This window comes from Aquarana catesbeiana, linkage group LG02 (genome assembly GCF_042186555.1).
Source record: "Aquarana catesbeiana isolate 2022-GZ linkage group LG02, ASM4218655v1, whole genome shotgun sequence".
Lineage (NCBI taxonomy): Eukaryota > Metazoa > Chordata > Amphibia > Anura > Ranidae > Aquarana > Aquarana catesbeiana.
Genome location: NC_133325.1, coordinates 67324721 through 67350863, shown reverse-complemented (window position 1 = coordinate 67350863; position 26143 = coordinate 67324721). Strand labels below are relative to the sequence as shown.

The window sequence follows — 26143 nt, the reverse complement described above, 5'->3', positions numbered from 1 at the left end:
GTGCATTTGTATTCAGCCCCCCAAGTCAATACTTTATAGGACCACCTTTCACTGCAATTACAGCTGCAAGTCTTTTCGGGTATGTCTCTACCAGCTTTGCGAGAGTGGAATATTTGCCCATTCTTCTCTGCAAAATAGCTCAAGCTCTGTCAGATTGGATGGAGAATGTCAGTAAACAGCAAAGTCTTGCTACAGATTCTCAATTGGATTTAGGTCTGGACTTTGACTGGGCCATTCTAACACATGAGTATGCTTTGATTTAAACCATTCCATTGTAGCTCTGGCTGTATATTTAGGGTCTGTTGTCCTGCTGGAAGGTGAACCTCCGTCTCAAGTCTTTTGCAGACTAACAGGTTTTCTTCTAAGATTGCCCTGTATTTGGCTCCATCCATCTTCCCATCAACTCTGGCCAGCTTCCCTGTCCCTGCTGAAGAAAAGCATCCCCACAACATAATGCTGCCACCACCATGTTTCACGGTGGGGATGGTGTGTTCAGGATGATGTGTAGTGTTAGTTTTCTGCCACACATAACGTTTTGATTTTAGGCCAAAAAGTTAAATTTTGGTGTCATCTGACCAGAGCACCTTCTTCTACATGTCTTCTGTGTCCCCCACATGGCTTCTCGGAAAGCTGCAAACAGGGCTTCTTATGGCTTTTTTCTTGCCACTATTCCATAAAGGCCAGATTTGTGGAGTGCAGGACTAATTGTCCTGTGGACAGATTCTTCCACCTGATCTGTGGATCTCTGCAGCTCCTCAAGAGTTACCATGGGCCTCTTGGCTGCTTCTCTGATTAATGCTCTCTTTGCCCCAGCTTGTCAATTTAGGTGGATGACCATGTCTTGGTAGGTTTGCAGCTGTGCCATACCCTTCCCATTTTAGGATGATGGATTAAACAGTGCTCCATGAGATGTTCAAAGCTTATTAAGGCATATTTTTTTATAACCTAACCTCGCTTTAAACTTCTCCACAACTTTATCCTTGACCTGTCTGGTATGTTTCTTGGCCTTCATGATGCTGTTTGTTCATCAAGGTTCTCTAACAAACCTTTGAGGGCTTCACAGAACAGCTGTATTTATACTGAGATTAAATTACACACAAGTGGACTCTATTAATTAGACTTCTGAAGACAATTGGTTCCACTAGATTTGAGTTAGGGGTATCAGAGTAAAGGGGGTTGAATACAAATGCACGCCACACTTTTCACATTCTAATTTGTAAAACAAATTTGAATACCATTTATCATTTTCCTTCCATTTCACAATAATGTGTCACTTAGTGCTGGTCTATTACATAAAATACATTTACATTTTTGGTTGTAACATGAAAAAAATGTGGAACATTTCAAGGGGTATGAATACTTTTTCAAGGCACTGTAGTTGTTAATGTTATTCACTTTTGCATAATGTGGCCCTTTAATGAATTCTGTATGTAATCTACAGCCAATCTGCATTAGTCCTCATTGCTCACCGTGCATCTTGTTGCTCTCCTGAAAGCCTTCATCCTCCACATCTATCGTGTCTGCTTCTGAACAATATTTCTGAAAGTTCTCCTCCAGGTACCAGCTGAGATTTTCATCAACAACGGTAAACATCAGCACAAAATCCTTATCCACATCCAGCCGATTCATTGAATTGTCCAGAGTACCTGGATGATATCAGAACAGGAATAATCGGAATTAAATTGAGTTTCTGGAAGACAGTGAAGGCATGGGCTGGCACTTATGGTAATGACATCAAACTTCTGTTTTCTATACATAGTCCAGTCACTGAAAGGTCAAGAGGAACTTGCACAAGTCAAGGCTTACATCACAAGCATCTCTGTAAAGAAGTAAGACTCATAGGAAAAAAGCATCAACAGTGGAATGGTCAGCTCTGCGGTTTTGCATATAAACACTCTTGGTAGATGAACTTGTCTATTGGTGACCCAGAGCCCAAAATACTAAAAAGTGAACCTAAATCCAGTTATTAAATTTCATATAATCATTAACATGTCAATGGAATTACGAAAGTTCCAGTCTTTTTCTGAAAATAGTTGGGGGTATACGTAGTGGAGAATGCCACACTACGTTGCAGGATTTTGGTTAACAGAAACGTCTTAATTATATTAGCACAACCCATGACTGACAGAGCTAATCTCCACCATACCTGTATTTTGGCTTTGATAGTGGCTATCGACGGCTTAAATTTCAGTGCCAGATCAGAGGTACAGTATCTTTAGATACCCAGAGCCCCAGGTTTTTAATAGTACTAGTTCTTGTAAGTAGAAGGGAGTCATGTCCCAAGTAGACATGTGCAAATCTATTTGCTACGAATCGAAATGCGTACAAGATTTTCGTTATTCGGAGATTTGGAGGTATCCGAATCTCCGTATCACAATAGTAATGAGTTTCAATGAATCCTAAATAGATTATAACAAAACAACGAAATTCATTCATTACATTTGAATCCGAAATAACGTAATGAATGATCGGAAATTCATACGGATTTATTCCGTTTTTATGTTGCATTACATTACATTTTTCATTATTATAAAAAAAAACACTACATATGAAATTGAAACACATTGCGATAAATACAGTTAGGTATAAAAGTGAAATAAGATGACGATTCCTACTTATTGTGTTTGGGTTGGATGGAGGTGGATCCATCAGAATCTCCAAATCATAGTATAAAGAATGAATCCAAAATTAACTTCATTCCTTCATTATGTTATGATTCGACGATTTTGATGGTTCCACCTCCATCCAACCCAAGCAGAGTGCATAAATAATCTCCAGAAATAGCGAAATAACACATTGAAACAAATATAGCCAACAATTATTGAAAACATTGAAACAAATATATATCTTCTCAAATAGCTTCCAAAATATGAATTGATTCAGAACAACGAATATACAAAACAAATCCAAATATACCATACGAATCTGAATATACAAAACAAATTCCGAAAACGAATTATTCTAACATAACAGATATAATGAAACGAAATTATTAACTCAACAAATTAATCCTAAAACAAAAAAAAAAATTCTGTTGCGCACACCTCTATTCTCAAGTAGGTGAAAAAATATTTAATGTAGGTTAATTGGCCCCTCTATAAATTGGCCCCAGTATGTGAATTTATGTAGGATATGGACCTTAGATGGTAAACTCCTTGAGGGCAGGGACTGAACAAAATCTACAATATATGTAAAGTGCTGCGTAAATTGTTGGTGCTATATAAATACTTGTAATAAATAAATGGTAACATCTGAGATTTGGACCAGTTTATGGACAAACCAGGCAACACTCCAAAGTGGTCAATAATGTTCAATGGCAGCTATAGAGAGGGTTCCTGGTCTTTCAAATACAGGGTCAGGTCATCAGCGTATAAGCCAACTGCATCTTGATGCGCGCCATTGCTTAGCCCCTGAATCTCCAGTTTGGTTCACAGAATCTGAGCTAGGAGATCAACAGCTAAGGCGTACAATGTTTTTCCGTTCATCTTTTTTTTTTAACTCTGCACCTTTCATTTAAATATTGCATGGGGATCCAGCCATGAAGGTCCCTTTTCAAGAGCTTCCCTTTATAGGGTGACAACTCTCTCCTAATTGTTCTCCTATGTTGTCAGGGTTTTACTCTCATTCCCAACAGAGATTACAGCTGCACACTGTGCCGGTATGGTCTACTGTTGTCACAATCACAGTACCCGCCCCATTACAATTAGATGTCACTGGAACACTTCTAGATAGACAGGATGTGGCTGTAAAAAGGCTGGAGGTAGTCACACTGAGATGCAAAAATAGATGAAAAGTACACTTATCATTGCATAAATATTTAGGGAGTATAAAACCCCCATTTTAAATCTAGTTAAACTACAGTTACCTTTTTTGCAGGTGAGCAGTGCCCCGATTAATCCACTTGCAATATCTCTGGGGGCATCGGTGTGGGAATGGTAGATCCATGTCAGACAGTTGGGGTCTCCACTGGTGGGTGCATGCTTCGGATCAGCAATCCAGGTGTACGTGTACTGTCCACCAGGAGGGACTGCATCATCAAGTTTATCGGATTTTTGGGTTTTGTCTGGGTAAAAGGCACCTAAAATAGAACACATATTCACAAAAGTAGTTACAGTTTATAAAATAATCTTACATCATTATCATAAAGTATATCTAGAAGCTAAAACTTTGTTTTAGCTTTTGGTAGACTAGGAATTGTTTGACTTTTTTCACATGAAGGACGTCAGGGCAGGAGGGGGCCAACAGGACCACTCAAGTAGGGAATTTCATCTGCTTCATCAGGAACTGGCCGAAATTTCCAGAGTGCATGGCCAACTTAAAGTCGTTCTAAACCCTCAAGGTTTTTTTTTTTTTAGCCTTAATGCATTTTAAGCATTAAGGTAAAGAATGCATTAAGGTAAAAAACCTTCTATATCACAAACCTGCGCCCTCACTCCCCCCTTATACTTACCTGAACCCCATCACAATCCAGTGCTGTGCATGAGAGCTACGGCTCTCCTGGCTTTGTCCCTCCTCCCTGGGCAGATCGATAGCAGCGGGAGCTATTGGCTACTGCTCCTGCCAATCAACTCCAGTGACGAGGGAACGGGGCTTGGTAGAGAGGCTGCACAAGTGCTCCCATGGGAATTGGCTTCCTATTGGGGGCAACAGCAAGAGAGGAGGAACAGGAGTGCTGGTGGGGGACCTGAGAAAAGGAGGCCGCTCTGCAATTCTATTGCACAGAGTAGGTAAGTATAGACATATTTGTTATTTAAAAAAAAAAATCCTTTACAACCACTTTAACCCTTCCCACGGCATCCAAAACTACAAAAAAGCTTTCTTCCTATGGATACACTTTAGGCCTCATGCACACGAGCAGGAGAAAAAATGCCGCTGTTAGAGGCATTTGGCGTTTCTGTTTTTTTTTTACGCCTCTGAAAGCAGCTCTAGGTTATCTAATGTACATATGACCATTGTGTACTGTACAGGCAGCCGCTGATCAGCAAAAGCATACCAGCATGGCCTTTCAACAGAAATACAGCATGTCAAAGGATTGACTTCTATCAAGCAGGGATAGCCACATACTGATTTAAATCCAGCCGGTCCTTACTGATCTGGCCAAATTTTGACCAATGTATGGCTAGTCTAATGCCCTGTACACACGGTCGGACATTGATCGGACATTCCGACAACAAAATCCATGGATTTTTTCCAACAGGTGTTGGCTTAAACTTGTCTTGCATACACACGGTCACACAAAGTTGTCGGAAAATCCGATCGTTCTGAACGCGGTGACGTAAAACACATACGTCGGGACTATAAACGGGCAGTAGCCAATAGCTTTCATCTCTTTATTTATTCTGAGCATGCGTGGCACTTTGTGTGATGGATTTGTGTACACACGATCGGAATTTCTGGGGCTGATAAGGGCTGAGGCCAGAGACATAACAATAGCCATAGCAGCTGTTTTGGGACCTGGGATAGGTGGTGGGGCCCATTACAGAGGATGTTAAGGTACGTTAAAGAGGATCTTCACCCTAGAAAGAAAAAAATAAAAGGACACTTACCTGTCCAGGGATTCAACACGGTCCTCATCTGGGCTGGTTCTTCGCCAGTCTTTGGGTCCCCAGCGACAGCATGTTTACTGTGGGAAGCCGGCTTTGACTCCTTGCAGCTTCACAGCCAGCTTCCCATTGCACATGCCCAATTCACACTGCAGTTTGTGAATGGTCCCGCAGCTTTCTAAGACCTGTGATGTGTCCCAGAAAGCAAAGGGGGGGGGAGGGTCAAGTGGGAGCGGGTACCTGTCAAAACGTGGTACCTGTTTCCCTCAAAAAATATAATATACCAAATGTGGAAGAGGAAGGGAGAGGAGGATATAAAGCAGAACTTCCCCTTTTGGGTGAAGTTCCATTTTAAGGAAAACTAAACTGTGAAGTCTCCAATGTGGAAGGGCTGAAATCAGGTCATAGTTGAATATTTTCCACTGTGCAGTAGGTCACTACAAGAACTCGGCAATGGCAGGGAATAAGCTGAAAGACTACAACTTCCAATAGACATAGAAGGGTAGGAGCGGGATGTAGTTTTCCTGGATTGCGAAAGGAAGAACTTACTCTTTCTGCAAGGGGACCAGGGCTCTTCACATCTCTGCTTAGCTATGTGCAGTCAGCAGAAGAGCATCATCTTTGGCCCGGAGACCGTAGCTAAGACAGGTAGGAGCCAAAGTCACAGAGAGGAGACTAGCACTGAGGGCAGTTCCGGAGCAGTTCCTGGTTGCCCAACCTCTGAACCGGAGTCTGCTGAGCACACAGGACTGGTGAGGATTTTCTTGTTGGTTTCACACTACCGCTGGTAGCAGAGGGAGACTAACTTTCAATAGGGAACACTAAGCCACAGTATTCAGAATCCTTAAAGGGACAGTACTTAAGTGCACCACCATAAAGGCTGGACCCCAACACAGAGCCAGCAGAAGGTTGACAGCAAAGAGCCAATTAACTACTGACTGCTTTCATGGTGATCATCCACCAAGCTTTTTTTACTATAGCCAGAGACACCCTTTGTAGGTTACACACAAAGTGCACTTTGGGACGTTCACTGATTGCTATCAGGCAGGAAAACTGTCTTGCAGTTGTTTATCATCCTTGAAACTGTTTATTGCAGATATGAGTCTCTGCTTGATGTACTCTTATGGTATAATGGTTTATTGTGGGCCAATATAACCCAATGCTAATAACTGCTACTTTGTTTAGAGTCATAACCCTTTCCTTCACTGACTGATTCATTCTTGCATAGCTTCTAATCAGTCTGGTGTCCATTTCCTGGTTCCATAGCTGTGTGCAGGATATATTTATCTTGCGCATGTATAGGTCTTTGTACTTCTACCCAGCCAGGTGTGTCAGAATTGACAAAGATGTTTGCAGAGTTGTTGCACAAGAACAGACAACGCAATGCATCCCGCAGTTCCTCTGAGGGAAAGTGCTACACAGTTTTTCTCTGCATCTACAAATGGGGACCTATGTTGGATCTATGAGCGACTGGATAAAAACAGACCCGCATCCATTTATACCAAATGAGCAACGATCCATCACGTTAACCTGGATGGACACGACGGAGATATTGGATGTGACCGGACAAAAGTACATTTACATCGGCCTGGCCATTGACTGACATGGAAGTTTTAATCAAATCCGTTTGAAAAACCAAACAGGCCAATCTGATCGCTCTGCCCATGTAAAAGGGGTTCAAAGTTAATTTGCAAGACTGAAGCCCGCTATACACAGCTCAAAATTCAAACAACAGGTGGTCCGGTAGGCACAACCCTGCATGAAAAAAAAGTAGATTTTTCCACCAGGATGAAAATCGATGACCAAAGAGTAACTGCCTCCAGTCAGATGCAGGCAGTGTTTGGGCTTTCTGGGAGCTATGGGTGCCAGCTTTAAGAAAATAATAGCCGCCAGAGCCGAATGAGAGAAATCTATCCCTGCATGGTTAACCTAAGTTAATGTCAAGTTCACTTTATGCCAACCATGAAGAGCGAACTCTGTTCATTTATAAGGAAGTTCCATAAGTTATTTCTTATGTATTGCCTCATGACTTAGGATCACAAGCTTTAAACTCTTCTTGTAAACATTTTTACTATATGATGTATTATATTTATGAACTTCTCGACATTCTGGTTAACTCCTGTAATCAACAATCTTCATATTAGCAACTTTTTGCAATTCTTCACTCACTCCTACATTACTGGGTTATCTCGGTGCACAAATCTGTTGCATTAAATCGGATAAGATTATACTGTAATATGAAATACATAAATATACATCATAAAAGATTACCATTTGTAAAAATATTACTACAGTACACACTCACATATACACCATATGGTCAAAAGTATTGGGACGCCTGCCTTTACACGCACATGAACTTTAATGGCATCCCAGTCTTAGTCCGTAGGGTTCAATATTGCGTTGGCCCACCCTTTGCAGCTATAACAGCTTCAACACTTCTGGGAAGGTTGTCCACGAGGTTTAGGAGTGTCTATGGGAATGTTTGACTATTCTTCCAGAAGCGCATTTGCGAGGTCAGGCGCTGATGTGGACAAGAAGACCTGGCTCGCAGTCTTTCTTCTAATTCATCCTGTTCTATAGGGTTGAGGTCAGGACCAGTCAAGTTCCTCTACCCAAACTCGCTCATCCATGTCTTTATGGACCTTGCTTTGTGCACTGGTCCAAATCATTTGGTGGAGGGGGGATTATGGCGTGAGGTTGTTTTTCAGGGGTTGGGCTTGGCCCCTGAGTTCCAGTGAAGGGAATTATTTAGGTGTCAGCATACCAAGACATTTTGGACAATTTCAGGCTCCCAACTTTGTGGGAGAATATAGTTCTCCCAAGAGGACCACTTCTAGGACACAGTGATTGATTCAAAAAAGTTTTATTATATTAAAAAAACACACACAAATGAATGAAAAAGAGGGGACTAACAGTTTACCACACAGGTAGTTTAAAAATAGGACAACGTTGTCATATGTTAAAAAGAAAGGGAATCGCAGCTGCCCGTACCATTCACACCCACATTCACAGTACCCAAATTGAAACAATCACTTTAGTCAAACATTAGCACTTGTAATTGCAGACTTATATAGTGGTATAAAGCTCAGTTCTCAGAAGCCAAAAATTATAATACCGATGCAGTTACGGAGCAACTTGGTTGTAGACTAAAAATAGTGAGTCAAAAAACCCGTATAGATGTGGGTGGTGTTAGGTGAATTGGTGAGTTCTTAGCTGCCATGTACTCAAAAAACACACAGGGTATTGTCATTGGTGTCCACAAATGGATTATGATCAGTCCCTTTGGATTTTGAATAACTAGACAGATTACACCTGGTGAAGAAGGGAAGTAATTCTATTGAAGCTGAGATAACCAAGAGGAGCAGGCTTAGGCATTGAGTCACTTTAACAGTGTGGATACATCTCCAAAGGGTATCAGATGGGGAGGCTGAAAACCGGGGACAGGAACAAACACAGCTGTGTAAATAGACTTAGTTCAAGACACTCTCACCATGTCATACATCCCGGTCGTTTCACTGTACCTCTACCCATCAGTCCGGATTAACACATGCTCAAGGTGAGCCGATATCGTGATGCCTTTAGGTTTTCCACTGTGTATAAAGTGCCGTTCATGCAGGTTTTTTGGTTCCAGTCATTGGATTACAAGCTGTCGTTCCTTCTCCATCCTCCTGCTTCACATGTGCAGCAAACAGGCAATCCCCCAGCCGACGTGCTGATGTCACGCTGACATGTTTCACTAGCCAATCAACGCTATTTACCTCAGAGCTCTGTGTCTATGTGAATGACTCTGCATTTGCAAGGTCAGGCACTGATGTTGGACAAGAAGGCCTGGCTTGCAGTCTCCGCTCTAACCTTGTGGACAGCCTTCCCAGAAGAGTTGAAGCTGTTATGCCGCGTACACAGGGTCGGACTTTTTGTCTACAAAAGTCCGACGGACGCCGACGGACTAAAGCTGGCTGACAATCCGATTGTGTGTGGGCTTCCCCAGACTTTCAGCGGACTTTCAGCAGACTTTTCCAGCCTCAAATCTGACGGACTTTAGATTTGAAACATGCTTCAAATCTTTACGTCGTAACTACGCCGGACCCAGAAATCCGCTCGTCTGTGTGCTAGTCCGACGGACAAAAACCCGCGCTAGGGCAGCTATTGGCTACTGGCTATGAACTTCCTTATTTTAGTCCGGTGAACGTCATCACGTACGAATCCGTCGGACTTTTGTGTGATCGTATGTAGGCAAGTCCGTTCGTAAGAAAGTCTGCCGCAAGTCCGCCAAAAGTCCGCCAAAAGTCTGACAAAAGTCCGTCAAAAGTCTGTCAGACAGGCTGTCGGACTTTTGTAGCCGAAAAGTCTGACCGTGTGTACGCGGCATTATAGTTGCAAAAGGTGGGCCAATTCAATATTGAACCCAATGGACTAAAACTGGGATGCCATTAAAGTTCATCTACGTGTAAAGGCATGCGTCCTAATACTTTTGACAATATAGGGTATTTATGTAAAGCCAAGCCATACCTAGGTATAACATAGTGGCTGCCACCCTTCATTAAATCCCCTTGTTCTCCTCTTTAGAAATGTAAAATCGTAGCACTACCCCGAAAGGGCCACGGGATTTTTGAGTCTCCCTCCCCTACACACACACAAACATAGCCAGGGAACAGAAATTTTCACACTCGCTTCAAAGACTCAATAATCAGTCCAGGGAATAGGGTTTTGGTTAGTTTATTTAAGGGGTGAATTTGGATAGGGAATAGGGATGCTTGGGATGCCCAGAAATGCAGAATTTTAGATTAACTATTGACTATTGCAACTCCCTTCTCATTGGCCTGCCTCTCCATAGGCTATCCCCTCTTCAGTCTATCATGAATGTTGCTACCAGACTTATCCATCTTACCAACTGCTCAATATCTGCCAACCCTCTCCTCCAATCCCTACACTGACCACCAACCCTCTCCTCCAATCCCTACACTGGCTCCCAATCACCCAGCGAATTAAATTCAAAATACTAACCACAACATACGAAGCCATTCACAACTCTGCCCCGAGCTACATCACCAATCTTGTCTCCAAATATCACCCAAATCGTCCTCTCCGCTCTTCTCAAGACCTCCTACTCTCAAGCTCTCTCGTCTCCTCCTCCCATGCTCATCTCCAGGATTTCTCCAGAGCCTCTCCCATCCTCTGAAACTCGCTACCTCTACCTGTCCGGCTATCCCCTACTCTTGCTACCTTCAGGTGATCCCTGAAAACTCATCTCTTCAGGAAAGCCTATCATGTCTCCAACTAATCTCCTACCACTTCAATCAGCTCATTCCCCACAGTTACAACCTTTTGTACCACCTGCCCCACCCTATTAGATTGTAAGCTCTTCTGAGCAGGACCCTCTTAATCCCCTTGTATTTTATTGTATTATAAGTGTATTGTCTCCTTTTTATATTGTAAAGTGCTGCGTAAACTGTTGGCACTATATAAATCCTGCATAATAATAATAATAATAATAATAAACACTTGCGGACTTGCTAATGTCTCTGGCTGCTATGAATTGATTCCAACTGCACTGCCCACCTGTGGGAGTGATGGTGCAAAACTGAAGTTGCAGGTGCAGCTCCTGGCGGAAATAACAAAGCACCTGGCTGCTACTAAGCCAAGTTAGAGATATTGGGGCGCTTCATGCTGCTTTGTGTTGGTTCTAAGCTGTTCCTTTGTAAAGTATTGCGCCTAATTGTCTCCTCAATAACCTTGGGGTATGTTGAAATGGAAGGTACTCACACAGTCAATTTTTGAGGCTCCTGGGATCCAAGTGGCTGCTGCACAGACTGGTCTGGATTTCAGGAAGTCTTCAGCTGAGCCTAGCTGAGGCTGGATTGGTTAAGGGTGTGAGGGTTCCAGCTTCTCCATCTTCATCTCTCTCTCTTTCTCTCATGGTCTCCCTTCTGCCCCAGGGGCAAGGCCCCCAGCACAGGGATCCCCTCTAGACAACTATATCCTGGACTTTGCTCTCCCAGAATGGCATGCTCCTGAGTTTTTATGGGTTGCTCCACCACCTTCTGGACATCACCTTCCCAGGGATTGGTGGGAACTCCATAAATATTTAGGCTACAGTATCTGTCTCTCCACCCACTAGATTCTAGAACTATCCACCAAGTTCCAGAAAACAGTGCCACAACCCTTGAAGCCCTGCACAACCAAAACACCAATTAACCCCTGCTTCTCTGTCTACAGGGGAGCCAAACTAAATACACCTCACCTAGTAACACTGGGGTTGCTACATATAATCAGAGATCTCAGAGTTAAAGTAGAACTATAGGCAAATCTTTTTTTCTCATTTTGGATAGAGCAAAGAGAGGTTATAACCCCTGTCAGATTTGTTTTCGCCATCTGTTCCATTTCGTTTCCCATTGCTGAGATTTCTCTTCACTTCCAGTCCCATAGCCAAAAAGGAAGCGAGATAAATCCTTGGGGACCCCCAGGCCACCCAAACTAGTGTCCCCGTTGGAAGTTTTTCCCTCTATTACTTTTCTGGGGACAACCCAAAATTTGGAATTTTCTTTTACTTTCACTTTCAATGATAATGGTAACCCCAGAAAAGGAGGATTGGGCCGCTCTGTGCAAAACCCTTGCACAGAGCAGGTAAGTATAACATGTTAGTTATTTTAAGAAAAAAATAAACCTATACAACCACTTTAAAGTGTTACTAAACCCACAACAGTAAAAAGTACATGCAGCAAAGCATGCTTGTTGTACTCACTGTGAAACCTAAGGTGTTAATCCTCTGCATTGTGTAAAAAGCCTGTTAGATCCTGTCTTCTCTGATTCTCCCCTTTTTCCACTGTCCCCAATCTATCTGCTGATAGAACAAAGCCTTGGGGACAAGCTGTACATGCTTAGTTTGGTGTGTATTGCTAGAGAGTTTTTTTTTTCTTGGGAGGGTGCATGTGATTGGCACAGGGCCAATCAGCACTGTCCAGACAGAGGGTCAGGGGTCCTACAGCCTCACAGGACAATCAGGGGAGAATAAAAACTCCTCCTACAAGCTTTAACTAGAGACTGATAGAAGTCACAAAACTGCTGATGAGAAAAAGGTATTTAGCCATTTATATATTTACTAAAATAATTTTCATTTCCATGTTCTGTGTACTGTGGGAGACCAGATATAGTGAATGCAGGGTCCTGGGTTTAGTAACACTTTAACATAAAAAGTGACCCTGTGTCGATAGGGTCACTTTTAATTAAATTTAAAAAAATGCTGACAGGTAGCTTCTTAGTCCTCATGCATACTGGAAGAATTGACTCTGTTCTTAGGGGTGTCTGGCATTTTTTCTTCTGCCTATAAACGCCCCTGCATGGTAGTGTATGTGTCCATCTGCAGATAGGCAATTAGAGTGGTTTAGAGGCAGAAAAAACACTTGCCAGTGTGTCCAGGAACAATCGCATTTCGGCGGAAAAAAACGCTTGATGCATGTAAACGCTTGTTAACGCATTGAACGTTAGTGCGTGAACATTAAATTCATTTTAATGAATTAGGACCCAAGCGCTTGACGCAACTAAACGCATTTACAAAACGTGAAGCATTTTTTTTTCTGCCAAAACACCACTGGCAGGAGGAAAGGCATCTAGGAGAGTTGGCAAAATGTCCAGTGTGCGTGAGGCCTTATACAGAATGCCATAAATGCTTCTCTCTGCCTACTAGCATTTGTTTTCCAACTATACACAGAGCCATGCATGTATAGCTCAGTTTATGGTCATAACTTGTCTTGAGTGCTGGGACAACATAACTATTGCTACTATATAGTTTGAAACGCCTCATCCCACCCCAGCCAATCATAACGGCCAAAGACTCCGAGCACAGAAGGAAACAGGGAGAAGATGAAAGCGGCGATGGAGTGACGAGGGTGAGTGTGGATAAGGCATTGTTGGAGGGGGGGATGTTTTTCATGCTAAGACTGCCATAATCTGCATATATGCTGTACATACTTGCACATTATGGCAAAGGCTTCTGGGAAGAGGGGTCAAAATTTGTTTGCAGTTTAGTCCTTCTTTAAAACTTTAAGTGGTTCTAAAGGCAGGTGTTTTTTATCTTAATGCATTCTAGGCATTAAGATAAAAAGCCTTCTGTGTGCAGCAGCCACCCTAAAACTTACCTGAGCCCCATCTCTATCCAGCGATGCTGCATGAAAGCCTCGGCTGTCCGGGACTCTCCCTCCTGATTGGCTGAGAAGCAGCAGCGCGCACCGTTGGTGCCCGCTGTTGTCAATCAGAGTCAGTGAGCCAATGAGGAGAGAGAGGGGGCAGGTCCAAGCGACAGCTCTGTGTCTGAATGGACACACAGAGCAGCGGCTCGGCTCGGGTGCCCCCATAGCAAGCTGCTTGCTGTGGGGGCACTCAGCAGGAAGGAGGGGCCAGGAGCACCGGCGATGGACCAGAGAAGAGGAGGATCTGAGCTGCTCTGTGCAAAATCTCTACAACAGAGCAGGTAAGTATAACATGTTTGTTATTTAACCACTTCAGCCCCGGAAGGTTTTACCCCCTTAATGACCAAAGCATTTTTTGCGATACGGCACTGCGTCGCTTTAACTGACAATTGCGTGGTCGTGTGACGCTGTACCCAAACAAAATTGACGTCTTTTTTTTCCCCACAAATAGAGCTTTCTTTTGGTGGTATTTGATCACCTCTGCGGTTTTTATTTTGCGCTATAAATAAAAAAAAGAGCGACAATTTTGAAAAAAAAAATTTTTTTTTACTTTCTGCTATAATACATATCCAAACTAATTTATTCATCAGTTGAATGCCTTGAATGCACAAGACTTGTGTTCTGCATATTCATCCGTTATAGCCGTTTACACTGGGAATCGCACAGGAATATTCTATGCACTCCTGTGAGGTGCACATGCAGTTCTGTGCAGTGCGATTTCAGTCCATTCATTTTAAATGGACTGAGATCGCACTGAAAGTAGCGCATACACTACTTTTGGAAACTCACTGCAACCAGATTGCATGGTAGCTCTGTATCATGAGATCCACTGTAAGCAAACAAACTGCGATTGCGACCTGAGTTTAGAGGGTCATAAAGCAGAGTTCCACCCAAAATTGGAACTTCCGCTTTAAGGGAGGTGACCCCCCTTACATGCCACATTTGGCATGTCCTTTTTTTGGGAGGGGGCGGGTACCCTCTTTTCAGAGGGTTCCAGCTCCCACTTCCTCCCGGTGCACCGCGGCACCAGAAGGGAGATCACCTTTCCCCACTCCCTCCCTCTCCGCAATCATCTGGGACATTGCACAGGTCCCAGATGATTGCCTGGCCAGTCGCGGCGCAGCTCACGCATGTGCAGTGGGTGCCTGGCTGTGAAGCCACAGCCGGGCACCCACAGTTACAATGCCGGCGCCACAGAGAGGAGGGGGAGACAAGCGAGGCTTCGTGCACCCGCATCTCTGGACCCTGGGACAGGTAAGTGTCCGATTATTAAAAGTCAGCAGCTGCAGTATTTGTAGCTTGTAGCTGCTGACTTTTAATTTTTTTTTTTTTTTTTTAAGCAGAACTCCGCTTTAAGTTAATATTGACACCCACTGCAGATCTAAACTCCAGTGCAGTTAAAATGCGGTGAGGTGTAGCTAGACGCTCCAGAGTGCAAGGGGCCTCGTCTGTCATAGCATCTGTCCTTAGTTATACATAACCCTGGTATACAGAACACAGCACAAAGTACATCCCTAGTCTAATATTTGACTAGAAGAAGTGGGAGAATCATGAGATCTTCTCTATGTTCACTCTGCTTTCTCTTCTTGTCAGCTTGTTCCTTGTCAGCATATTTGCATGCAACACACCTGACTGCCAGTCCTGCCCCTCCATCTCCCAGCCTGAGATCTGCTGTACAGGGGATTGGAAGAGACTGATGCCAGGTAAAATTCAGGTACTTAATTTAGTCGCAATTGGAACAAAAATGAATTATTTATTAATGAATATATTCGTTTGTGTCTTTTATACCTACCTTGGAGTTCAGCTTTAGCCCTGCAAACTTTGAACACATAATTACACATTAGGAGGCAATGTGAAGACACTTACCCTCTGAATCCTTCTTATAGAAGACCCCGTGTGGGTGTAACGTGTATGGCCGGGAAGCAAAATTCTTCAAATGAACAATGATGGTGTCTTCAACCTCGGCCTTTATGATGGGACCCAGGAACCCCAGCCAGGCTGGCTTACTGACTTCTTCTGTATAATCCGAGTTGGTGTATTGTCTGTAGATGGCCTTCTTATAGACTCGTCCTATTCTGTTTGGACCCGGTTCCAGAAATACAGATGCATGCCTGGTGAGAAAAAGTAAGAAATTAAAGTGTTACCAAACCCAGGACTCTGCATTCACTATATCTGGTCTCCCCCAGTACACAAAACATGGAAATGCAATTATTTTAGTAAATAGAAACTGCTAAATACCTTTTCTCATCAGCAGGATATAGCAGTCTTGTGACTTCTATCAGTGTCTGGTTAAAGCTTGTAGGAGGAGTTTTCATTCTGCTCTGACTGTCCTACGAGGCCGCATGACCCCTGACCCTCTGTCTGGACAGTGCTGACTGGCCCTGTGCCAATCACATGCACTCTCCCAAGAAAAAATAGGATTTTTTAAAACAGCTTACCTGTAAAATCCTTTTCTTTCGAAGGACATCACGGGACACAGAGCCACAGTAATTACTGATGGGTTATATAGGTATCACTGGTGATTGGACACTGGCACACCCTATCAGGAAGTTCAACCCCTTATATAATCCCTCCCCCTTGCAGGGATACCTCAGTTTTGTAGCCAAGCAATATAGTGTATTAGAAGAGGGGTGGGACCTCTGTGTCCCGTGATGTCCTTCGAAAGAAAAGGATTTTACAGGTAAGCTGTTTTAAAAAATCCTATTTTCTTTCTCGAACATCACGGGACACAGAGCCACAGTAATTACTGATGGGATGTCCCAGAGCAATGCTACCTGAGGGGGGGGAACCACGACCAAGTAGGGTGGATTCAGACCTGAGGACCCTGTACCGCTGCCTGCAGCACACTACGCCCAAAGGCGATATCCTCATGCCTTCTCACATCCACCTGATAGAATCTGGTGAATGTATGAACTGAAGACCAGGTTGCGGCCTTGCAGATTTGAGCCATAGAGGCCCGGTGATGCACTGCCCAAGAAGCACCAATAGCCCTTGTGGAATGTGCCCTGATCTGAAACGGAGGAATCTTCTGTTTCAAACCGTAAGCTTGAATGATCAACTGTCGAATCCATTTAGAAATGGTAGCTTTTGACGCTGCCTGTCCTCTATTGGGACCCTCTGGCAGCACAAACAAAACATCCGTCTTGCGGATCTGAGTAGTTGCCCCTAGATAGGCCTTAACTGCTCTTACTACATCCAACGAATGTAGAGATCTCTCTTCCGGAGAACAGGGATCTGGAAAAATGGAAGGTAGAACAATGTCTTGGTTTAAATGAAAATCAGAAACCACCTTCGGTAAAAAACTAGGATGAGGGCGTAGTACCACTCTATCCTTGTGTATAATCAAATAAGGCTCCTTACAGGAAAGGGCTGCTAATTCTGATACTCTTCTAGCAGAAGAGATGGCCACCAGAAAAATTAATTTCCTTGTCAACAAGACCAAAGGAATCTGACTTATTGGTTCAAAAGGCCGTTTCTGTAACACAGCCAGGACCAAATTCAAGTCCCAGGGGTTTAGGGGCGCTTTAACCGGAGGATTAAGACGCATCACCCCCTGCATAAAGTTTCGGACCAAAGAATGCGAAGCAAGTGGCCGCTGAAATAATACTGATAAAGCAGAGACCTGGCCCTTGATGGTATTCAAGGCCAGCTTCATCTCTAATCCCATCTGTAGAAAATCAAGGATTCTACCTATGACATATTTCCTGGGATGCCAACCTCTGGATTCACACCAGGTTATATAAGCTTTCCAGACTCTATGATAAATCATCCTGGAAGCTGGCTTCCTTGCATTAATCAAGGTAGATATGACAGGACCTGAGAGCCCACGACTCTTCAGAACGTGGGTCTCAATAGCCAAACCGTCAAATTTATCGTTTGTAAGGCAGGATGGAACACTGGACCTTGAGATAACAGGTCTGGGCGTACCGGTAGGGTCCACGGGGAACCCACTGTCATCCTTACTATTTCTGCATACCAAGTCCTTCTGGGCCAAGCGGGGGCCACCAGAAGTACCGACTTCCTTTCCTGCCTGATCCTGCGAAGGAGTCGTGGTAGTAGCAGAATAGGCGGGAATGCGTAAATCAGTGAGAACCGATGCCACGGAATCACCAACGCATCCGTCCCGCATGCAAGAGGATCTTTTGTCCTTGCCACAAATCTGTCTATCTTTGTTGAATCGGGATGCAAAGAGATCTACATCTGGAACCCCCCATCTTTGGCATATGGCCCAAAAGACGTCGGGATGCAGAGACCATTCCCCTGGAAGTAACTGCTGGCGACTTAGATAGTCCGCCTGCCAATTCTCTATTCCCGGGATGAAAACTGCCGATATGCATGGCACATGCATCTCTGCCCAGACTAAGATCTGGTTCACCTCTTTTTGAGCAGCTCGGCTCCGGGTGACTCCCTGATGATTGACATAAGCCACTGCTGTGGCATTGTCGGACTGGATCCTGACCGGACAACCCTGTAGCCTGATAGTCCAGGCTTTTAGAGCTAGATGTATCGCCCGGATCTCCAGAATGTTGATGGGTAAGGTCCTCTCTGTCTTGGACCATACCCCTTGGACCGCAGCCTGTTCCAGAACTGCTCCCCAACCTGACAGACTGGCATCTGTTGTTACCACCGTCCAGGTAACCGGTAGAAAGGATTTCCCCTTCTGCAGGTTTTCGGGTATGAGCCACCAATTGAGGCTCTGACGCACCGCATGCGACAGGTGCATCGGAAAGTCTAATGCCTGAACCTTCTTGTTCCAGGTCGACAGAATACTGTGTTGCAGCATTCTTGAGTGAAACTGAGCATAGGGAACTGCTTCGAATGAAGACACCATCTTCCCTAGTAGCCTCATACAAAGGCAGACTGAGGGACCCTTCTTGGTCCTTACTGTCAGAATCAGCTCTCTCAAAGCAGTGATCTTTGCCTGGGGTAGAAATATTTTCTCCTGGCTTGTATGTATAATCAGACCTAAATATTCCAGTCTTCTTACTGGTTTTAGGAAAGACTTTTCTAAGTTGAGGATCCAACCCAGGTGTTCTAGATACCTGACCGTGGTCCTCAAGTTTCCATTCAAAGAGGCTACCGACCGGTCTATCAAGAGCAGGTCGTCTAGGTATGCTATGACAGCTATACCTTGAGCCCTTAATCTGGCCAGAGGAGGAGCCAAGATCTTTGTGAACACTCGAGGTGCAGTGGCTATCCCAAAGGGCAGAGCCATAAACTGGAAATGGCGCCCTCCTACCTCGAAGCGCAGAAACTTCTGATGAGCAGGAAAAATGGGCACATGCAGATATGCATCTCTGATGTCTATTGATGCCAGAAATTCTCCTCCCTGCAGGGTGGGAACTACTGTTCGAATTGATTCCATGCGGAAGGATTGAATCCTTAGGAATCGGTTCAGATCCCTTAAGTCCAAAATGGGCCTGACATCCCCATTTGGCTTTTGGACCGTAAAAAGGTTGGAATAGAAGCCCAATCCCTGGTCCTTTGCGGGAACTATCATAATGACCTCCTGCGACAAAAGTCGCTCTAACGCTAGAAGGAGCGACTGCTTCTTCTCTGGGTCTCTGGGAACATTTGATCTGAGGAACCGAGGAGAAGGGAATTCCTGAAACTCCAGCTTGTACCCTAAGGTTACCGTGGAGACTACCCATCTGTCCTGGAAGTCCTCCTGCCAGAGCTCTGAGAATTGTCGCAGTCTTCCCCCCACTCGAGTGAGCAGGGGCGCCCCCTCATGCAGAGGTCTTAGTGTTTTGCCTAGTAGGCTTCTTTCCCCAGGACTTTTTTTGTCCCTGGGGTTGACTCTTGTCTCTGGACCCCGATGGAGGCGGCCGTCGAGACTGCCTGGAGGCTGAAGCCCCCGGCGCTGGGGAAAGAGTCCGTTTGAAAGAGGGACGCTTACTCTTCTTCTTGACAGGTAAGAGAGTGCTTTTCCCACAAGAGATTCTCTTGATATAGTTATCCAAGTCCTCTCCAAACAACCTTGCACCACGAAATGGAAACCCAGCCAGTAGCTTCTTACATGGTGCTTCGGCTGACCAATTTTTCAACCATAGGATTCTACGTATATGCACCAACCCCAGTGAAAGACGGGAGGTTTGCACGATAGAATCTCTAATGGCGTCAACCACAAAGCATAAGGCCGCTGGAAGGTTAGCAAACCCCTGGGCCTGCTGTTCAGGTAATACTTTGATGACCTGCTTAACATGGTCTCTTAAGTATTGACAGACTCCAATCGCTGCTATTGCAGGTTGGGCCACTGATCCTGCTAAGGAGAAAACATCCTTCAATAGGGATTCCATCCTTTTATCTACAGGATCCCTGAGCATCTGAACATTGTCTACAGGACAAGTCAGGCTATTATATATTGAGGAAATGGCGGCATCAATAGCCGGAATTCCCCACATTTTAATAAACTTTTCTTCCATCGGATAAAGTGTTGAAAACTTTCTCGGCGGAAAAAAACGTTTGTCTGGGTGATCCCACTCAGAATAAATAAGCTTTTCAAGTAAAGTATGAACAGGAAAAGCATGTGCTGCTTGGAAAGGTTTCAGTGACCCCAAAGCAGAAGAGGATTCTTTAGCAGTTTCAGATATGGGCAACTTAAATGTGGAGCGGACCAATCCAGTGAGGATCTGCACTAAGACTTTCTCCTCTTGGGAAGTCGCAGAGGGTCCCTCTCCACCTGAATCCTCCGAAGAGGAATCATCCATCCCATCCCGATCCTCTGAAAGGGATTCATCTCCTTTATCCCAGAGCTCCTCTGTCTGAGGGTCTTGGGGAACAGAGGAAAGCCTAGTGCGTTTTCTTCCACTGAGTGAAGACGTAATCACGGCCATTAATCTTTCCTCTAGACCATTAATGGTTGAGGAAAAAACCTCTTGTGTAATATATACAGGGGCTGAAGTGCCAGAAGCAGGTGTAGCCCCTGACCCCAATGGCTCTCCCTGGCTAGCCGTCCCTGGCCCATCTTTAGGGGGGAAGGATGCTGCCGACAGGGGGCCCTCAGAACCTGAACGAGATCCCCTAGTGTCTCTGGTTCCTGGGGTGCTTGAACCTCTTCTACCCATAGTGCAAAGCAACAAGGTGTGAGGTATACAAATGAACACTGTCCGCTGAGCGATGTAGTCTGGCTAAAAGCCTTGCTACCCAATGCTCAGTCTGGTGTTACTTCAGTAAATGCTGCCTAGGAGAATGCCTGTGTCCCACCTTACATGCGACCGTCAGCTCTGTGTCTCTCAGAAGGCTGAGTGCACCTGTACAGAGTGCCTTTAATAGCCTGCAGCTGGCCTGAGTGGGAGTCTAAACACTCTGTGCTGACATCCCGCCCCCTCCTCTACCGCCCCCCCCCCCCCCTCGAGTTTTGAAAAAAACGAGCGCTTCCCACACTGCCGACTCTCCTGTCATGCTCTGGAGAAAAGGCTGGGGATGGGGGGGGGGGAGGAGGGAGACTGGTAACAAGATTTGCCTGAACGGCTATCTTCAGAGATGGTGGCCATTAGGCCACAGAGCCCGGGTGGTATAACCACTTTCTAGACCCCTGTGGCCCCTCTCTAGCCTGGGGGGAACATTCAAACATGAGAAATCCCCCCATCCACCTTACCTGCTTGCAGCCTGCTTGATACGCTGGGACATACACAGCGATTACAACACCTGAGACAGACATTCAGCATGTGTAGGTTTGTGCTCTTGGCAGCCCCCGGTGGTCACAATAGGCATAGCATGCATTTACCTTAAAGGAGAAAAGCCACTAGAACTCAAAAATTCTGTGGAATCTCCTCTTACCTTATCCAGCCGCAGGGTGCTGTTTACACAGACCCAATCTTCACCTCTCACGGTGGGCTCCGTTTGAAAAAAACGTCAGAGACTGGGGCCCCCATCAGTAGGGGGATCCAACAGTTCTGGGACCGTAAAGCACCTCGCCAGAAATTAGGAAGTTTAAAGCCATTTTCTGATCTGCGGGGTCCAGCTCTCTAAAAAGAGAAGCATTACGGGTAAAACCTCGTTTCTTCGGACACGAGGCCCGGGTACCATTCAATTCGGCCATGAAAAGACACTTTGAATGGATCCGGTTCGCCTGGCTTGCCCCAGTATAGGATCTTAGGATATTCCCTTTGGAGCTCAGCACAGGACATCTTTACACGTCCATCACCTAAGACACTGGCGAAAAAACTGAGGTATCCCTGCAAGGGGGAGGGATTATATAAGGGGTTGAACTTCCTGATAGGGTGTGCCAGTGTCCAATCACCAGTGATACCTATATAACCCATCAGTAATTACTGTGGCTCTGTGTCCCGTGATGTTCGAGAAAGAAAAAAAACTCTTTAGCAATACACACCAAGCTGAGCATGTGCAGTTTGTCCCCTACCCTCTGTTCTATCAGGAGATACAATGGGGACTGTGGAAGCAAGGGAGGATCAGAGAAGACAGGATCAAACAGCCTTTTTAACCACTAGCTGGCCAGCGCACGGCGATGTACGTCGGCACAATAGCACGTGCAAATGGGCGTACAGGCACGTCCCCTTTAAATCACAGCATTGTGGGCGCGCGCCCACCGTGTGCTTCGTGACCATGCCCAAGGCATTTCCCCGTTCTGCCTAGTGACATTACAGAGATCTACTGCTCCCTGTGATCGGGAGCAGTGATTGCTGTCATGTGAGTGGTAGCCCATCCCCCCCACAGTTAGAACACCTCCCTAGGACACACTTAACCCCTTGATCGCCCCCCTAGTATTTAACCCCTTTCCTGCCAGTGTCATTTACACAGTAATCAGTGCATTTTTATAGCACTGATCGCTGTATAAATGACAATGGTCTCAAAAGTGTCTGATGTGTCCGCCATAATGTCGCAGTCACGATAAAAATCGCAGATGGCCGCCATTACTAATAAAAAAAAAAATAATAATAAAAATGCCATAAATCTATCCCCTATTTTTTTGTAGCTGCTATAACTTTTGTGAAAAACAGTCAAAAAAAACTTTTATTGTGATTTTTTTTACCAAAAATATGTAGAAGAAGTATACATATCGGCCTAAACTGAGAAAGAAATTCGTTTTTTTATATATTTTTTGGGGGTATTTATTATAGCAAACAGTAAAAAATATTGCATTTTTTTTCAAAATTGGGGCTCTTTTTTTGTTTATAGCGCAAAAAATAAAAACCGCAGAGGCGATCAAATACCACCAAAAGAAAGCTCTATTTGTGGGAAAAAAAGGACGTCAATTTATTTTGGGTGCAACGTCGCATGACCGCGCAATTGTTAGTTAAATCGGCACAGTGCCTAATTGCAAAAAGTGCTCTGGTCAGGAAGGGGGTAAATCCTTCCGGGGCTGAAGTGGTTAAACAACGCAGAGGATTTACCCCTTAGGTTCCACAGCGAGTATAACAAGCATGCTATACTGTATATACAGACTGATTTTACTGTTGGGGGTTTAGTAACACTGATATGACTACGAGCAACACAATTTTGTAGAAGCTATAATGACTAGTTCTTCCCTGAAAATTCTTCCCCAGTACAGCCAAGTCACCAGGGGGTTGTTTGGAGTGAGGGACGCCTTTTCCGGAAGCTATAGCAGAGCCTCCACTCTGTCTCCTGACACATGTATGACCTTTTCCGGGCCTTTCATGCTCCATAAACACATTATCTACATTAAAAACTAATATATGAGCATCTGGCTTTTACCCATAGACCCGGCTTCTAACTAGAGTTAGGAGATTCACCCAAAAGTGGAACTTCTTATAAGCTTATGTAGCACTAACTCTCGGTGGAGCTGCTGGTTTAAGCGGGTCTGTTACCTTCACTTTGCTTCCCTCTGTTTCACCGGCACCGGGTCTAGGGGTTCCGTTGAGTTTACTTCTGGACCACACACGCACCAGCACTAGAGTACGTTTTCAATGCTTTATTAAACAAACGACTTAGGAAGTAGCAGGAAAGGGGTAGAAAGGAAACTCGCAGAAGAAACTCAAATATTCTCTGAAAGGGTTCTCTTGACAAAATGTCCTGGCATAATTCAAATACTGTTTGGAATGCGCTTCCCTCATGGGGACACAATCTTTGCTCGTCTGGATAGGCCTCTCTCACCGGTCTAGCAGCCAGTATGCAGCACAAATCAAAGTCTCTGCCACAGACTTGTTTGGGAATAAAATCCGTACGATCCTCTGCCACAGGATGTATAGATTTGCTATAGTGAAAGTCAGTCACAGTGCTTGAACCTTTAAGCCGAGCCGGCAACACTATGCTGTATAGTTACTTTTGGATGCGTCCTCCAGCCGAGTCACCAGGCCCCTCTATAGACCAGCACGCTGCATGATCTCTCCAAGACGAGTCCTCCCCTGGGAACTCCTCGGCTGTCCAGCTTCGTCACACAGGACCGACAGCTCAGGACCATTCCTCGGCCGCGGTGGTAGGCTCCAGACAAGCCTCTGGACCCACCCCTGCGCCGTTGTATCGCAGGTAGCTGTAAAACGAACCCCAAAATATGGCGTCTGTCCCATAAATACCCTCGCCCAGAATGCAACTCGGAGGACCACCTCCACCGAGCGTGCCTCCGGGACAGAGGAGCATCTATTCGCTTCAACACGTTGCCTTTCCAACCCTGACCAGTGGTAACAGCTACACCCACCGGTCAGCACGGAAACACACGCAACGTCAGCCAAGCTGGAACAGAGGAGAACTTTTAACCTTCATAACACACAATTTACTAAATTTACCTAACATGCGGTAGATTGCAAATCTACCAGCGCTACACTTATAAGCTCCCCGGTGTCACATCTGGCACCTTTCAGGGGGGAGGGGGGGGTAACATGGGGTTTGACAGGTTCCCCTCCCCACTTCCAGTAGATGTGCTGTGGCCCAATCTCCGTAAGTTCAGCCCCCCCCCTCCTCCTTCCCTCGCCGCCGGGCCAATTAGAACGCGCAGCGCTCTTCGTGCATGCACAGTTGGGAACCCGCAGTGAAGCCGAAAGGTTTCACTGCCGGGTTCCCTTACCAGGAATGGCGGCGACAGCACCCGGGAGTCAATCAGTGTAATTTGTGAGCAGTGGAGCAGGAAGAAGGCAGGATCCCTTGGAATGGGGAAATCTGTAAATTGTTGGGAAGTCCTCTGACCAATACCATTGGAGCTTTGAACAGGACCAGAAGATCTGAGTGAAGGAAGGTTCCCTTCTCATCTCCACATCTCCAACAATGCTCCGAAGTCTCTGGAAAACATCTACTCAAAGTTGACGGGGTAAGGTACCAGCGTGTCAGTATTTTATAGTTGCATTCCTACGTGCGCGTGCAGATGGATGACTTCAGGGAAAGGCGGATGATGTTCAATCAGTGTGCCCCTGCGCCTTTAAGGAGGGGTGGGCTCCCTCCGGCTTTCCTGTCCTCTGCCTATCCATTATAATGCATGTGCTTCCACTGTGGAGACTCTCAGAAGTTAGAGACTACAGAAAATGGGGATCAAACAGCCTTTTTAACCACTAGCCTACCAGCGCACGGCGATATACGTCGGGAACAATGGCACGGCTGGGGAAATGGGCGTACAGGCACGTCCCCTTTAAATCACGGCATTGTGGGTGCGCGCCCACCTGCTTCACTGCCAGGTACCCTTACCAGGAATGGCGGTGACAGCGCCCGGTAGTTGATCAGTGTACTTTGTGAGCAGTGGAGCAGGAAATGCCTTGACGTGGGCCTGCAGTTTACACATGTATTTGCAAATGAGTGCTAAACCCCTGTTTTTAACGCAAACTTTTAGACAAGATAATTAGGCTGGTCGCAGGCTGGTGGGTAAGTTGAGCTTGGAAATTTCTTTGGTTTTATTTGACACCATCTGTCCTTGTCTGCCAATTGTGCTTTCACATTGTTACCCCATCACAAGGGTCTGAAAATGAATACAAGTGGCCATTTTAATACAGAAAATGTAGGCATGGTCCTCTATTGTCACCATATAGAAATCTACCCTGAGAAATCCATTGCTGCCATCACTGGAGTTCCGGCACACAGGATGTGTTTGCAAAAAGGCTGCAAGAGATCAGCAGCACAAAGCTACAACAAAGGATGTAAAAAATTAAATAAAAATATAGTTTATTATACACAGTGCATTTGCAAATTAAATATCAATCAGTTAGGGTTATTATGTTCTATTGTATTCAGAGATTATGGTTTCTCCTATTTTTTAAATATTATGCTGCTTTCACACCAGCTCTGTTGGGCAACATTGCCAATACAGATGCAACGCAAAGACAATGCAAAAAGCCTTGCTATGTATAAGCACTGTTCACACCAGCGTGCTGTACACTGTACATTTTTATTGAAATGCAGCGTGTAATGCCGCGTACACATGAGCGGACTTTATGGCAGACTTTACGGCGGACAATTGGATCGTGTGTGGGCTCCAGCGGACTTTTTTTCCCAAAAGTTCGATGGACC

The 26143-nt window shown here is 45.1% G+C and overlaps 1 protein-coding gene across 1 annotated transcript in view; it reads right to left on the bottom strand.

Moving 5' to 3' along the window:
• Window positions 1–26143, bottom strand: part of HEPHL1 (hephaestin like 1) — a 132982-nt gene that overhangs the window by 75003 nt on the left and 31836 nt on the right. Inside the window, exons 2-4 of the mRNA XM_073613013.1 lie at window positions 15599–15843; window positions 3866–4078; window positions 1470–1646 (exon numbers count right to left, since the gene is read on the bottom strand). Coding sequence (XP_073469114.1) covers window positions 1470–1646; window positions 3866–4078; window positions 15599–15843 — 635 coding nt within the window. The remainder of the gene's footprint in view (window positions 1–1469; window positions 1647–3865; window positions 4079–15598; window positions 15844–26143) is intronic.